Consider the following 17,491-nt stretch of genomic DNA (forward strand, 5'->3'; position numbering starts at 1 on the left):
TTCACACTGAAGGCATCAAAACTATGAATTAACACATATGGAATTATATACATAAAAAAAGTGTGAAACAACTGAAAATATGTCCTATTCTAGGTTCTTCAAAGTAGCCACCTTTTGCTTTGATTACTGCTTTGCACACTCTTGGCATTCTCTTGATGATCTTCAAGAGGTAGTCACCTGAAATGGTTTTCACTTCACAGGTGTGCCCTGTCAGGTTTAATAAGTGAGATTTCTTTCCTTATAAATGGGGTTGGGACCATCAGTTGCGTTGCAGAGAAGTCAGGTGGATACACAGCTGATAGTCCTACTGAATAGACTGTTAGAATTTGTATTATGGCAAGAAAAAAGCAGCTAAGTAAAGAAAAACGAGTGGCCATCATTACTTTAAGAAATGAAGGTCAGTCAGTCGGAAAAATTGGGAAAACTTTGAAAGTGTCCCCAAGTGCAGTCACAAAAACCATCAAACGCTACAAAGAAACTGGCTCACATGCTGACCGCCCCAGGAAAGGAAGACCAAGAGTCACCTCTGCTGCGGAGGATAAGTTCATCCGAGTCACCAGCCTCAGAAATCGCAGGTTAACAGCAGCTCAGATTAGAGACCAGGTCAATGCCACACAGAGTTCTAGCAGCAGACACATCTCTAGAACAACTGTTAAGAGGAGACTGTGTGAATCAGGCCTTCATGGTAGACTATCTGCTAGGAAACCACTGCTAAGGACAGGCAACAAGCAGAAGAGACTTGTTTGGGCTAAAGAACACAAGGAATTGACATTAGACCAGTGGAAATCTGTGCTTTGGTCTGATGAGTCCAAATTTGAGATCTTTGGTTCCAACCACCGTGTCTTTGTGCGACGCAGAAAAGGTGAACGGATGGACTCTACATGCCTGGTTCCCACCGTGAAGCATGGAGGAGGAGGTGTGATGGTGTGGGGGTGCTTTGCTGTTGACACTGTTGGGGATTTTATACTGTTATGAGACGCACAGGAGTGAATGAAGCCACAGACGGAGGTGCTCACAGTAAAAAGGATTCGCCCCTCCTTTGCAAGTAAAAACAATATCAAATAGTATACTGGGCACTCACACTGTAGGTAGAACCATGAATAGAATAGCAAATGTCTGAATGGTCAAATGAATAGTTTATTAGTAACTTGCTGCTTCTAATGATAAAATAAAATACAATAATAAAATAAAATACAATACTAATATTTATCGGTCAATAGGATACATAAGTATAAAAGCACTAGACATTAGACTAAAAGTATCTAAAAGTGAATAAATTATATAAATACACAGTGATAAGAATAAATATTCAAGTCTCAGGAATGTGATGGTATGCGGCTATAGTGGCGCTTGCTGATTTATCCTAAACAGGTAAGTACTGGCCAAGGAAATGAAGAGTGATCCTAGGACGAAGTCTCTGAAGAACTAAAGTCCGATAGTGCAATGTGAAGCAATGTCCTAGTACAGTGAGGATTTTAATGCGGCGTCCCGCTTCTACTCACTGTTCGGTGATTGCTGATGTAGGTTACACTGCTGCAGTTCCGATTCTCTGTGTCACCTACTGCTCCTTCTCAGGTTATCTCCGCTGCCGGTTTAAGTGGCTCTGGGCATCGCTCCGTAGGTTTAAAGAGCCGATGTCCTCCAAGCCTATGTTAGCCTGCTTCCACTCTGCATCTGACATGCGGTTATAGAGTGGAAATATACTCGCTCTCCGACTGCAAGAGGTTCGAGCTTCCAGTGAATCAGCGTGGCAGGTTCTCCCAGATGATGTTCCGGCTTCTCAGCGTCAACCTAGAGGAATTTTTTTAAATGCTAGGTGTAACAGGACTTCATGTAGAAATAAGCTGGGGGTCTTGAATCAAACGCGTTTCGGGGCTTCACGTTGCCCCTTCCTCAGTGATCACTGAGGAAGGGGCAACGTGAAGCCCCGAAACGCGTTTGATTCAAGACCCCCAGCTTATTTCTACATGAAGTCCTGTTACACCTAGCATTTAAAAAAATTCCTCTAGGTTGACGCTGAGAAGCCGGAACATCATCTGGGAGAACCTGCCACGCTGATTCACTGGAAGCTCGAACCTCTTGCAGTCGGAGAGCGAGTATATTTCCACTCTATAACCGCATGTCAGATGCAGCGTGGAAGCAGGCTAACATAGGCTTGGAGGACATCGGCTCTTTAAACCTACGGAGCGATGCCCAGAGCCACTTAAACCGGCAGCGGAGATAACCTGAGAAGGAGCAGTAGGTGACACAGAGAATCGGAACTGCAGCAGTGTAACCTACATCAGCAATCACCGAACAGTGAGTAGAAGCGGGACGCCGCATTAAAATCCTCACTGTACTAGGACATTGCTTCACATTGCACTATCGGACTTTAGTTCTTCAGAGACTTCGTCCTAGGATCACTCTTCATTTCCTTGGCCAGTACTTACCTGTTTAGGATAAATCAGCAAGCGCCACTATAGCCGCATACCATCACATTCCTGAGACTTGAATATTTATTCTTATCACTGTGTATTTATATAATTTATTCACTTTTAGATACTTTTAGTCTAATGTCTAGTGCTTTTATACTTATGTATCCTATTGACCGATAAATATTAGTATTGTATTTTATTTTATTTTATCATTAGAAGCAGCAAGTTACTAATAAACTATTCATTTGACCATTCAGACATTTGCTATTCTATTCATGGTTCTACCTACAGTGTGAGTGCCCAGTATACTATTTGATACTGTTGGGGATTTATTCACAGTTGAAGGCATACTGAACCAGCATGGCTACCACAGCATCTTGCAGCGGCATGCTATTCCATCTGGTTTGCGTTTAGTTGGACCATCATTTATTTTTCAACAGGACAATGACCCCAAACACAACTCCAGGCTGTGTAAGGGCTATTTGACCATGAGAGTGATGGGGTGCTGCGCCAGATGACCTGGCCTCCACAGTCACAGGACCTGAACCCAATCGAGATGGTTTGGGGTGAGCTGGACCCCAGAGTGAAGGCAAAAGGGCCAACAAGTGCTAAGCATCTCTGGGAACTCCTTCAAGACTGTTGGAAGACCATTTCAGGTGACTACCTCTTGAAGCTCATCAAGAGAATGCCAAGAGTGTGCAAAGCAGTAATCAAAGCAAAAGGTGGCTACTTTGAAGAACCTAGAATATGACATATTTTCAGTTGTTTCACACTTTTTTGTTATGTATATAATTCCACATGTGTTAATTCATAGTTTTGATGCCTTCAGTGTGAATCTACAATTTTCATAGTCATGAAAAAAAAGAAAACTCTTTGAATGAGAAGGTGTGTCCAAACTTTTTGGTCTGTACTGTGAGTGTGTGTGTGTAGATGTGTATATATATATATATAATCTCTTTGGCAGTAAGGGTTAAGAGAGTGACAGAACCTACTTGACCCAAAGTTTCACTGTGTTCACATTTGATGCCGTTTTTCCGTGTGCTTTTTTTAAAAGCCAAATGGGTCTCAAAAGAATTCAACGTTCATTGAGATAATGTTGGAAGGATGATAAATGTAGTGAGATATTTCGGTTGCTGCAGCGTTGAGTGTGAACATCTGTGTAACCATTTTCCTTGTATTGTGGTTAGCATGTTAAGGTGTAGTGTAATGTGAATTTGGAGTGAAAAAATGTATGCAATGATTTCTGAAGGAGTTGGCCAAGATAATTAAAGAGAATGTGTCACCAAGTTTTTTTTTTTTTCTTCTAGTGAAAGGGGTATTACCATCACAATGATCACTGTTAATGATTTGACAGTGATCATTTTTGTAAATCTATTTTATTACCCAATTCCCACCCTTTTTGAGAAAATAAGTCCCCTCTTACCTGATTGTTGCCTTTCATCTCCCTTGGTTATGGCCACCTCTCACCTGCCGAATCCTGTGGCCACGCTTGCGCGGAAGAATGAAGATTTTCTCCCGGCCTGGCCGTCCAATGTCCTGAACGCGCACGCCGCCGCGCATGCGCCATGATGACTTCTTCCTGGCCAGTATAGTACATAGCCGCGAACGCGCACGCTGGCTCTGTACTATACAGGCCAGGAATAAGTCACCATGGCGCAAGAGCGGCGGCATGCGTGTTCAGGACATTGCCCGGCCAGGAGAAAATCTTCAGTCTTCTGCAAAAGTGCGGCCCGGCCGGGAGAAGACGTCAATCAAGCTGACTGAGCCCGCCCAGCCAAATCCAGGAAGTGAACGTCGGGCTCGCCGCAGGTAAGTATGAAAACTACTGATGGGAATACCCCTTTAAAACCAGATAGTAACACGCATCCTTTTCTTCTAATCTCTGATTGCAGATTTTTTTTAAATTCTGAACATGATTATGGGGGCTGCCATCTTCCCTTAGCTGTTCTTAACAGCCTTTAGAGAATTGCCTTTACAGCAGCCACATGGGCCGTAGGCACAATGGTCAAGAGGGGACCTAATTAACTGGTATGGAATAATTTTGTAGGCATGCGCTGTGACCTGTGCACAGGTCAGGAAAGAGTAGATAAGCTTTTACAGTCACCTGTTGTGAATGGTGGATTTTGTGTTAACTATACACAGAGGTGATATCTGTCATATCAGACCTGACTGTAATGATAATCGGGTAACTGCAGTAAAGAGAGCTGTACTGACCAAGAAGTGTTGTATATTAGTGGCCAGTGTGAAAACTGCAGAATTATGGGTTTTGTTTAAATATAGATATTGATGTGAATTTATTAAGTATGTTAAACATAAAAACATGATTTAAATAATAGGTAATTTTCTGCTGACAAATTCTCTTTAATTAAACGTTTCAGACAAGTCCTGCAATAGCTTAAAATAAAAACGTTCTTATGCGCACCGCCTTTTCCAGCGCTGTTCTCTACATGCTTGTATACGGCATGTCAGTGCTGCAGCCAATTACTGTACTCGCAGGTCTAACGCCGAGGACAGTGACATTATGAATACTGTCACGTCCCTGCTGCAGTCTGTAAATAAGCAGTGGCAGGAGGACTGGATGAGCAGCTCTGAGAACAGCACTGGAAAAAACTGTCGGTATAAGACCATTTTTTTTATTTTTTTATTTGAAGGGTTTTTCCAAGACTTGCATACTGATGACTCACCCGTTGGATAGGTATTTAGTATCTGATTGGTGGAGGTCTGACACACGAGACCCCCACAGATCAGCTGTTTGAGAAGGCATCGGCGCTCACAGTAGCACCACCACCTTCTCGCTGCTTTGACTGGGCCAAGTGACATCACGTTCATCAGTCACATGGCCTAGGCACAGCTCAGCCCCATTGAAGTGAATGGAGCTGAGCTGCTGTACCAAGCACAGCCATTATACAATGGACGGCGCTGAGAAGGACTCGCTTTCTTAAACGGCTGATTGGCGAGAATAGGTCATCAGTATATAAGTCTCGGAAAACCCTTTTAAGCTATTGCAGGGCCTGTCTGAGATTTTGAATTATCTCGGTCAGCCCCTTTCATATATGGCACAAGGATGAAGTCAAGACTGGTTCTAACTGTGAAGACCAGGTGTATTGGTCAAATACTGATGACATATTTCCTTAACATGTATCCCTAGAGATGAATTAATAAGTAAACCTAAGCAGATGCCAGAAAAATATTCTCTTCCATCATCTCCTCCTATCATTCTCCCAATTCAGATTATGTTATCTCCTCTTCAGAAAAGGTTCCGCTATCATTTTACTGGAAACAGACAAACAAACGTGTTAAGTAAGGTGAGGACGGTTTGCTTCCCTCTCATGTAAATTTATATTCATTTGAGTTTTTTCATAGTAAACTCATCATAAATGAGATGAGATTAGGGGGGAATTTATTAAAGGGTTGTGCTACACTGGTCTTGATGGGGCCCGCGCTGCCGGAGAAAGCATGACATTTATGACAAGGTGCATACTTCGTCAAAAATTACCCGCCTCCTCTGGCTGTTCGTGTGCTGGAATGAAATCTACTGCAGCACTGCTCTACCATGAGTTAGCTGGGGTCTATGGCCCCGTCCTTGTCATCCCCTTTTTCATAGAATTGGTGAGGGAGGCATAACATGCAAAGAGTGACTAGAAAAGTTGCAAAATCAGTGGATTTGCAACTTTTCTATGCCAAAATGTGGCTTGAAGGGCTTGTGTCATTTCAGCAAGTGGCATTTATCATGTAGAGAAAGTTATTACAAGGCACTTACTAATGTACTGTTATTATCCATATTGCTTCCTTTGCTGGCTGGATTCATTTTTCCATCACATTATACATTGCTTGTTTCCATGGTTACAACCACACTGCAATCCAGCAGCAGTGGTCGTGTTTGCACGTTATAGGAAAAAGTGCCAGCTTCTCTGGTGGCTGGGAGCTCACATAGGCTGGTGCTTTTTTCTATACCACCAGTGATGGATTGTCCGGGTGGTCATAACCATGGAAACAAGAAGTGTATAATGTGATGGAAAACTGAATCCAGCCAGCAAAGGATGATAACAATACATTAGTAAGTGGCTTGTATTAACTTTCTCTACATAATATATGCTATTTGCTGAAGTGACACAAACCCTTTTAAGGGGAATAATGAATTTCCCTTTTATATCTTATCCACAGCAAGCTCACTAGAAAATAGTAAAAACAGATCTAGTTCTAAAAGTATTTGACCCATTCACGACTATAGGATCCGGGATGGGTTTGTTAAGAATGGCAGACATGACACTGTCCTGAGCAGAACCTAAATATGATGACATTAAACTGCCTTTCCTGTTTGTCACCCAGCCCGAGTGGTACCTTACCCAGGTTCTCATGTGGATTGGAAATCATACAAAATTTTTAAATGAGAAGATTCAGCCAATTCTGAAGAGTGCAGGATCCAATGTGAATGCAAAGGTAACAGTGAGATTGCAGAAATGTTAATATATGTCATAACTCAACTGCTATACTGTATGTTTGATTTATGTGACTTGATGACTGGTTTTCTTTTTATTCACGATTGTTGTCCCAAGATTTAAACTTATTCCCTATCCATCGGATAGGAAATAAATGTCTGATTGGTGAGGGTTTGACAGCTGTGACCCCTGCAGAACAGGAGTCCTGTCCACCTGATATGAATGGGGTGGCTGTCCTGCTCCTCCTTTTATCTCTATGGGGTTGCCTGAGAGCCAAGCACAATGGACTCTATCTCCAGTAGTCCTATACGGAGGGAAAAGAGTGGCAGAACACATGCTTGACCACAGTTCCATTCTCCTAGGTGTCCCTGTGATTGGACCCCCACCAATCTGACCCTTATCCCCTATCCTGGGACAAGGCTTTTAACTGTTTACATTGAATTGGGGGTTCAATTATAGTCAATGGACAATTATAGTCAATGCTAAAATAATCAGCACGTATGGTAAGTTTATTTCATTGCAAAACTACTTAAAGGGGTTGTGCCATCTTGTAAAGTGGCATTCATTGTGTTCCTTTGAACATATTAACAGAATTACCCTATGCATGTAATTATGGTTATTGTCTCTCTATTTTTGTTATGTAGTTATGTTTATAGCTTGTTGTCAGTGGTTACGGCCACTACTGAGATACAGTAATGGCCTTCCTTGAACTGTGCTGGCCGGGATCACTCATATTAGCGCATGCGCAGCTTCTCCCGTTTCGACCCCCTCACTGCAGCTCCATTGAAACTAATGGAACAGCCTCTGGGCATGAGCAGTAGCTTTCAGCAAGCCTGATGGTAAGGCCCCCGGCAGATACAGGAAGAGGGGACCTGTGGCAGTGGAAGGTTTGTGAAGAGCACAGATGGGATAACCCCTTTAGTGCACTGATATCTGCCTAATGTGTAACACAATGTTCTAACCTGTAAATGTATACAGTATGGATGTGAGCAGACAGTTTCTCCTTGTCTTCTCTGCAGATGGAGTTTACTCGAGGACTTGTCATGTTGGTACTGGAGAAGTTGTCTGTTGACATATCTTGTCTGTTGTATGACGATGTCCTTTTCTGTCACCTGGTGGATGAGGTGCTCCTGTTTCAAAGAGAACTCCACACAGCACATGGATATCTAGGCAGCCTGCCAAACTGCATGCACATCCTTTCAGAGGACACCTTCTTTCAACGATGGCTGACAGTGGAAAGGAAATGTAAGAGAGAACAATTTATCAAATAGAATTTTTGTCCAAAGGATTGTCTGACCGACAGCTATTTGTTCTAGCATCTCCATACGCATGCATCCTTGGCTCATTCTCTTTCCTCAAGAACAAAAGGTTAGACCAGTAGACATCCAGACACTCTCCATTGAGAGTTGGGAAGCCCCTAGATACGTTAGGTGGTTGCCTCATCTCTCTGAAATCAGCGGGCTTGGCTAATATTTATCTAATTCTCCTCTGACAGCACCGCCGATAACTTCCATAAGATGGCCGCAGCTGACATAACCCATCCGTCAGTACTCTCCAGCGACTTCCCTAGAATTAGGCTACTTTCACACTTGCGTTTGGGGTTCCGCTTGTGAGATCAGTTTGAAGGCTCTCACAAGTGGCCCCGAACAGATCCGTACATCCCCAATGCATTCAGAAAAGAATGCGGATCCATTCAGAATGCATCAGTGTGGCTCCGTTCTGCCTCCATTCCGCTCAGGAGACGGACACCCAAACGCTGCTTGCAGCGTTTTGGTGTCCGCCTGGCCGTCCGGAGCCAAACGGATCTGTCCTGACTTACAATGCAAGTCAATGGGGACGGATCTGTTTGACATTGACACAATATGGTGCAATTAAAAAAACTGATCCGTCCCCCATTGACTTTCAATGTAAAGTCAGGAGTCTCTATTAATATACCATCAGATCAGAGTTTTCTCCAATCCGATGGTGTGTGTGTGTGTGTGTGTGTATATGTATATATATATATATATATATATATATATATAATTAATTTTTATTTTTTTCTGTGTAATTTTTATTGAGAGTACAGCTTGGAAACATACACATATCAGTATACATCAACGTGGGCATGTTTGCATAATACCATATATTGCAATTTTGTTTTCCAGCTACACACTCAGAAATGTTTTCATTTTTATTTGTCATGTTTGGAGATCATACTTTACACTGGATCTAATATTAATACACCAACAACCCTAAACTACCTCCCGCCCCCCCCCCCCTCTATAATTAAACGGTGAGACAACCATCCCAGTAAATTGAATCCGTGCGTTCTTGCTATATGCAGAACCCATCCAATATCTCCACTGTTGCTTCAAGGACCTCTTTTGCAGACTCGTAAAACACCCCCTTTCACCCTTACTTCTTCTAGCACTAGGTCACCAGACAAAGGTTTCTGCTGCCTCCCAATCCCAGAGATTTGGTCTCTAAGGCAGTCTTCCACAAGCGCCCGTGATACCAAGCTTGGGTCAGTTAACCACCCCATCCAAATAGACCCAAACTTATGTGGACATTTCCTTTTCATGTATATTCCTCTTTCATACCTCAGAATATTATTCAATCTATTAATATATTCCCGGCTTGTGGGCGGGTTATGTTCTGTCCAGTGTCAGGATACGAGCTTGCAATGACATTCGCTGTATACATATAGACATAGCACTACCCCCTGCATCCATCTCTAATTGTCCAAGAAGACATGTCCTGGGAACACACGAAATGTCTATCTGCGTCACTCGTTTAATAAGTCGTATAATCTCTTTCCAGAATATTTCTAGTTCAGAGCATTCCCAGAACATATGCATCAAGGAGGCATTTTCTGTTTTGCAACGAGGGCAACAAGAGTGTGAACGAACACCTATCTTATACAGAAGGGCAGGGGTCTTATACACCCTGTGTATCAGATACAGCTGAGACGTGCGCTGTGCCTCATTAAGTGTTAACCTGGGTGTCAGCGACAATGTGTCATTTCATTGCTCCTGGGTGATTTTCACCTACATCACCCACCCATTTATCTTTGACCGGGAGGGGCCCTGGGGAAGTAATCCCCTCACCTATACGCTTATATAATGATGAAATCAGCCCCCCAGTACCCCCGGGGCTCAGTAATTGCTGAATGACTGACTATGGGGGTAGGCGAAATTTGTTTACTTTCTCTAAATTGCACCTGATACGCATGCCTCAGCTGTAAAAATTTATAGAATGCCGTTTTTGGGAGATCAAACTCGCGCTGTAGTTGTGCAAATGATTTCATACTCCCGCCCTCCTGAATGTGGTGTATACAGAAAGCTCCCTTTTTTTCCCACGGAGAAAAGCCCTCCAGCCTGAATATTTCAGGTAAGCTTGGATTACGCCACAAAGGTGTATAACCGTGGACTCCCTTGAGACCAAGCGTATCTTTAAATTTAGATCATACTTCAAAGATCGGGGACAGAGTAGGCAGATTCCGGGCCCCCGGCATTTTTCCTATTTCCACTATAGAGAAGGGTATGGCCTGCCTTGCGAGGGAAGAAACTATCCTTGCTGACAGTACCGCCCGACCTGTTGACCCCAACCCTTCAAGTGTTGTAACTGGGCAGCCACAAAATAAATCCAAGGGTTTGGTACCGAGAGGCCTCCCTCCTCCTTGCCTCTCTGCAACGTCTCTAATCTAATTCTAGGTTGCTTTTTCTTCCATATAAGGGATTGAAAGAGACCCTGAACCTTATAGAATATTCTTTGGGGTATCTGATGGTATATTTTAACTTGCAGCATCCCCATCACCATGGGAACGCCTCTATGTTAGAATATACCATCGGATTTGAGTTAGATCGTGAAAACTCTGATCCGACAGTATATTCTAACACAGAGGCGTTCCCATAGTGATGGGGGCGCTTCAAGTTAGAATATACTAAAAACTGTGTACATAACTGCCCCCTGCTGCCTGGCAGCACCCGATCTCTTACAGGGGACTGTGATCCGCAGAATTAACCCCTCTTAATTGTCCGCACAATTAACCTCTCTTAATTGTGCGAATCTCAGCCCCCTGATCGCCAGACCCCCCCCTCTCCAGTATTAAAAGCAGTGGTGACCAGTGCGGGCCTCCCTCCCTCCCCAGTATTAGCATTGGTGGCCAGTGTGCCCCCCCCCCCCTCCCCAGTATTAGCATTGGTGGCAGTGGCCACAGGCTAACAACCCCCCTCTCCCCCCCCCTCCCCATCATTGGTGGCAGCGGAGCGGCATTTCCGATCGGAGTCCCAGTTATCGCTGGGGCCGATCGGTTACCATGGCAGCCAGGACGCTACTGCAGTCCTGGCTGCCATGGTTACTTAGCTTATGCTTACCTGCGCTGTCTGTGGCCGGCCGACGCTCCTCCTACTGGTAAGTGACAGGTCTGTGCAACGTGGGGGGGGGGGGGGGGGTTGTTAGCCTGTGGCCACTGCCACCAATGCTAATATGTGGGAGGGAGGGGCCGCACTGGCCACCAATGCTAATACTGGGAGGGATGGGGGGGCCCCACTGGCCACCAATGCTTTTAATACTGGGGAGGGTCTGGCCCCTGCTGCCTGGCAGCACCCGATCAGGAGGCTGAGATCCACAGCCCCCTGTAAGAGATCGGGTGGTGCCAGGCAGCAGGGGGCAGTTATGTTAGTATATTCTAACTTGAAGCGTCCCCATCACCATGGGAACGCCTCTGTGTTGGCATATACTGTCGGATCTGAGTTTTCACGATCTTGAAAACTCAGATCTGAAAAAGCTGTTATGCAGACGGATCCGTTCTGAACGGATACCATCGTTTGCATTATAGTTGCGGATCCGTCTGTGCAGATACCAGACGGCTCCGCACCAAACGCAAGTGTGAAAGTAGCCTTACTGTGCACATGTGCTAATGTCCTCTGCACTTTCCTCTGGGACCTCCACATGCAGGGATCAAATCATCCAGGAAGCTAGTGCATGTGCACTTCGTTTCTGTGGAGGTTGATGAACATATAGTAGTAAGTTGGATGTATCCCATGTCCCCCATACATTAATCTGTATTATATATAGACAGGCCAATCTCTTTAATGCATATAAAAACAGTTTTTACTTGTGATAGCAGCACAAAGCAATACTTTAAACATAAGAACTGTCAAAATGACGTTAATGGATTTATTGGGGTTGTCAGATTTACTGAAACATTTCAGCTCCTCTTTAAAGCCATGTTCAGCTTGGAAAGGTCCAATTGTCTAGACGTGCCATCGTTACAATGACTCTTTATACATTTCCAAATGTGAATTTACCTATACAGGCGGCATCTCCATTATATATGCACTGCAGTGCTTCCCTTTGACTTTAATTGTAATATAATGAATGATCCCAATTATCCTTTATTGCTAGTGGCTCTAGAGAAGATGGATTCCATGCTGTCATCGGAGGCTGCCTGGTCATCACAATACAAGGATATCTCCGATGTTGATGAGATGAAATTTCCAGACTGTGCAGAGACTTTTATGACTCTTCTGCTTGTCATAACAGGTAATTTACCTCTTCTAGTCACATTTTGAATCTAGACTTCTTTTCACGTTCCATAGACAAGTTCCAAAAAGTTATCACAACATCTGTTTAAAAAAAAAAAAATTGCCACATTTTTGTTTAACCCCTTCCTGCCAGCCTCAAGACCTCCATTTTCATTATGGGCAGGAAGAGGAGGTGAAATATGCCATGCATCTTTGGCGATGTACAGCTAGACTCCTGCTGCGACAGCCAGAATTGGAGCTACTGAAGCTGTGACACAATTGCTGTTTTTATCTTAAAGAGTTAATAAAAGTTAATCAGCATATGTACTTCAAAATGGTGGCATAAAAAAAATTAAAATTCATCCTACAAAAAAATAAGTCCTCATATGGCTACGTTAATGGAAAAATAAAGTTATAGCTCATGGAAAGCGAGGATAAAAAAAAATGGCTGCATCCTTTCAGGTTTTTTTTCTTTCCTGTGATATTGTTGGCCCAGCCTTAGGTTAGACCATCAATATCAGATTGACGAAGGTCCAACACCCCAGCTTATTATCTGCTCTGGGAACTACACAGCTCAATTCATTATTTAGTGCAGCGTTCCTCACCTCCAGTCCTCAGGACGCACCTGCCGGTCATGTTTTCAGGATTTCCTTAGTATAGAGCAGGTGATATAATTAGTGTCACTGCATCAGGACTTACCACAGGTATTCATTCTGTGGGATATTCTCAAATCCTGACTGGTAGGTGGGCCCTGAGGGGTGGAGTTGGGGAACACTGGTTTAGTGGATGGAGCTGGTTGTTGCTCTGGTGAGAGGGAGCAGTGCTGCAGTAACCAGCACATTCCAGTACATTCTGCATGTAATAGCAATCCTGAATGGATAGGGTGAGACTGCAGGGACATGGCTTCCCAACTGGTAAAAATCCAGCTGGGCATTCATTGTGAACTGTTAGTAATCAATTCATAAACTTCTAGCATTAAAGAACAGCACAACATAGTCATAAGAGTAGATGCTCCCGAGTTGCTATTACCTGTGGTATGCAAGTAGTTACTAAAACTGACATGTCTGGAGAACTTTCAAAATACATTGGGAAATTATATAAATTATTTTGTTGTTTTCAAATATTTGCTGCCTTTTCTGTAATCTTGCAATTATAACCTGCGGAGAGGGCTCCCCACACCTTCACTTGGGATCGGTGGGGTTCATGTTTGTCGGGCATCCACTGATCTCCTAGTTCTAACTTAAACTTGACACAGCCCCCTCAAGGATGTGATATGTGCATATACTGTAGATCAGCGTACGTAAGGCAGCCACTAGTCTGACAGATCTGAGCGGTACGCTCCATTTTTAGGATTGTCAAGGACTGATCTACAGTGGGTAATACAAGTTGAATGTATGATTGAAATCGTTTTTTTTTTTTTTTTTTTTCTGTTGTAATTAACAGACAGATATAAGAACCTCCCCACAGCAGAAAAGAAACTGAAGTTTTTGGAGCTGCAGAAGGATTTAGTTGATGACTTCAGGATCCGTTTAACACAAGTGATGAAGGAAGAGAGCCGAGCTCTTCTTGGCTTTAAATACTGTGCAATTCTGAATGCTGGCAATTATATTGCAACTGTGCTTGGCGATTGGGCTGACAACATTGTAAGTAGATGCATAATGTGCAGGAGTAGCTGTACAGTAGGGGCCACATGGCTAAAATAATTAAATACTTGTTTAAACTTGACGTGTGGAATCAGAAAGGGCCTGATTCTGTAGCCAGAACTTTGCCTGTAAGTAGTTAGTTATGTACTTAAAAAATCTTGACGTTTTTATTTAAGGCTCTGTTCAGTGCCAGATCAGTTGCATGAAAGACGCCAACAACAACAACCAAAAACACAATTTCTTGATAATGGGGTCCATTGAGCTCTGCACAACATGTTGTTTTGATGGTAAAAAATTGGGTTAAAGGGGTTAATCCAATGCTAAGATAGACCTCCCAGAGTGGCTGACCTGTGGTGGAGAATATACTTACCTGGCCCCCACCACTGGGTTCGGTGTCTAACCCTCCTGGGTTGGCTCTTCCTCTCCCTGCAGTGCTGAAATCAACATCTGTCGATGGCACATGGGACCAATGAAGCCAGTCACAGGCCGCAGTGGTGACCTGCTTCCTATGTGTCACATGACCAGTTTTCGTGGCTGCAGAGGTCACGTGTAACCCCACTGGTATATGTTGATTTCAGTGCTGTAAGGAGAGGAAGAGACGGCCTGGGAGTGTTAGACACGAAAACCCAGTGGTGGGGACCAGGTAAGTATGATCTCCACCACAGGTCGTCCTCTCTGGGAGGTCTGTCTTACTATTGGATAACCCCTTTAAAGTCCTTTTACGCTGGACTACTATTGGACAGATTAAAGGGAATGAACATTCATATGAACGTAATTGGCCTGTGCTTGTTTATCGGCTGACTCCAAAATCATCCGTTCTGGGCAGGAGATCATGCTGCAGTGAATCCGTATGAAGAATAGTGATGGCAGTAGCATTCGCTCATCCCATACAGAGGAAGTGATTGCTCCATGTAAATGCAGCCCTCACCTCCTCTGACAAGCATTTGTTCCCGATCATTCAGTGCCTGTAAATGCGCCATTATTCTTTGCTTCAGAAATGACTGAATCTGAAGCTTCCTAATGGACCCTCTGATGCAAGTGTGAACATAGCTTGCATGATATTTCTGTTTGCTAATGTGCGAGATCTGGACTGTATTGAATGATCGGTCTTCTGATATTTATTGGTATGTAATGCAATGTCTGTGTTTGCAGTTCTTCTTACAGCTGCAGCAGGCGGCACTGGAGTTCTGCACTGATATAAATTCTAGCAGTAAGCTACAACTCGGACAGCTGGCTTCTATGGAAATCTCCGTCTTTGATGATATGATTAATCTCCTGGAGCGTTTAAAAAATGATATGTTATCACGTCTGGTAGAGCATGTTTTCAGAGAAGTCAAAGAAGGTGCAAAGATGTATAAGAAAGAAAGGTAAGTCTGTCTATCTAACCTTTTTAACAGGAAATGCTGTCTACAAAGCAGGAGTGCTGACTTGTCTTCTTACGTGCCCATTCTAGATGGCTATCGTTGCCATCGCAATCAGAACAAGCCGTGATGTCATTATCCAGCTCAGCATGTCCAATGCTACTGACACTCAGGGACCGTCTTCTACAACTGGAACAACAGCTGTGTCATACTTTATTCAAAAGTGTTTGGCAGATGCTTGCTGAAAAGCTGGATTTGTTCATTTATCAAGACGTAAGTATGCAAGAGAACTCTAATTAACGAGATCTGAAATAGTTAAAGAGCCTATGTCTGCATGATAAACCCTATTAAACCGACATACTGCCTGGTAGGGTTGATCATGCTGATTAAACTGATACCTTAGTTATGTTTCTAAGCAGCCTTCCTGAGATATGAACATTTTTATTATTGTGCAAGTTAGCTCCTTCAAGCACCAAGAGGTGGGCCAGAAGCCTTGGAGCGCTGCTATTTTAACACCCATCTCCTCTAGGCACTCCCCCTCCACCCCCCTCTTAGACAGGGCTAGCCATCTCATCTAGCCCTGAATTCTGACACCTCTGGCACCCATCCTCATATTCTTCTCCCCCATACGGCACTGTCTTCACTGCAACCAATGTATGCTGAGAATAAAGGAGGTACATAAGTGGGCAGGGTGCAATTGTCATTTAGGTGACACGCTATTGGGATAGCTGGCATGTTGTAACAATGTTTTTTATTGTAACGGCAATCTAATGTATGTAGCATGCAGTCAATTAGACCACCTTTACAACGAATGGCATCTGTAACTTCTTCAGTACCGCCGCTGTACTTGTACGGCAAAAGTGCAGGTTTTAAAAATGGCACCCTTTCACAAGGGCAATATGCACCATACCTGCCAGATGTCTGAGGTTTTAAACAGCAGACACCCAGGGCACATGTCTGCATTCGGCAATAACGCTGATCGCACACCTTTAGACCCTTAGATACCGAGGTCGAATGTGACCACAGCAGCTGAGATCAGAAAACTCGGGAGGGCTGTAACGGCTCCCCTAGTGGCGATCAGGGAAGCAGTGTCCTGCAGAAAGGTGATTTAGTTATTTTGGAAATACTCCTTTAAGTTGTCACTATTATTTGCTTAAATGTATTTTCACAGGTCATCTTGGCCAACCATTTTAACGAAGGAGGAGCAGCACAACTACAGTTTGACATGTCACGGAATCTCTTTCCTTTATTTTCCCATTATTGTAAAAGACCAGAGAATTATTTTAAGCAGTGAGTATGCATTTCTACAAACCAGAATATTTAAAGCTAAGCAAACCAATGAGTTAAAGGGAATCTGTCACCAGGTTTAAGCTGCTATGTTCTAACAGCCCAAGCGCATGAGCTTCTGGCTTTTTCCGGTCCCTGCCACTGATTGATTTTTTTTTTTCTCATACTGAATTAGCAGCAGAGGGTGATGAAAATTAGGAACACATGAATATTCAGGATTCACCATTATGAACTGGAGCTGTTTATCCTCCTAAGGCCTCTTTCACACGAGCATGATGGATTAGGTCTGGATGCGTTCAGTGAAACTCGCACCATTTTGCAAGCAAGTTCAGTCAGTTTTGTCTGCGATTGCGTTCTGTTGTTCAGTTTTTTTCCACGCGGGTGCAATGCGTTTTGATGTGTTTTTCATGTGCGTGATAAAAAATTGAAGGTTTACAAACAACATCTCCTAGCAACCATCAGTGAAAAACGCATTGCATCCGCACTTCCGGATGCAATGCGTTTTTCACTGAAGCCCCATTCACTTCTATGAGGCCAGGGCTGTGTGAAAAACGCAGAATATAGAACATGCTGCATTTTTCACGCAACGCAGAACTGATGCGTGAAAAAAACGTTCATGTTCACAGACCCATTAAAATGAATGGGTCAGGATTCAGTGCGGGTGCTATGCATTCACGTCACGCATTGCACCCGTGCGGAAAACTCGCGTGAAAGGGGCCTAACGGTCAAGTTAAAATTGGAAAAACCCTCCCAAAAATGTTACTTTTTTTTATTGTAGATTTTTAATTGGTGTCTGCAGTAAATCTTGTTGGCGCATACTAGTGTTCATGGCCAGGT

General features: G+C 43.6%; 1 protein-coding gene across 1 annotated transcript in view; it reads left to right on the forward strand.

Moving 5' to 3' along the window:
* Positions 1–17,491, forward strand: part of RINT1 (RAD50 interactor 1) — a 42,249-nt gene that overhangs the window by 11,286 nt on the left and 13,472 nt on the right. Inside the window, exons 6-13 of the mRNA XM_044276767.1 lie at positions 5,563–5,719; positions 6,744–6,854; positions 7,873–8,098; positions 12,245–12,382; positions 13,807–14,006; positions 15,159–15,373; positions 15,460–15,640; positions 16,539–16,657. Coding sequence (XP_044132702.1) covers positions 5,563–5,719; positions 6,744–6,854; positions 7,873–8,098; positions 12,245–12,382; positions 13,807–14,006; positions 15,159–15,373; positions 15,460–15,640; positions 16,539–16,657 — 1,347 coding nt within the window. The remainder of the gene's footprint in view (positions 1–5,562; positions 5,720–6,743; positions 6,855–7,872; positions 8,099–12,244; positions 12,383–13,806; positions 14,007–15,158; positions 15,374–15,459; positions 15,641–16,538; positions 16,658–17,491) is intronic.

Source organism: Bufo gargarizans, chromosome 2 (genome assembly GCF_014858855.1).
Source record: "Bufo gargarizans isolate SCDJY-AF-19 chromosome 2, ASM1485885v1, whole genome shotgun sequence".
Lineage (NCBI taxonomy): Eukaryota > Metazoa > Chordata > Amphibia > Anura > Bufonidae > Bufo > Bufo gargarizans.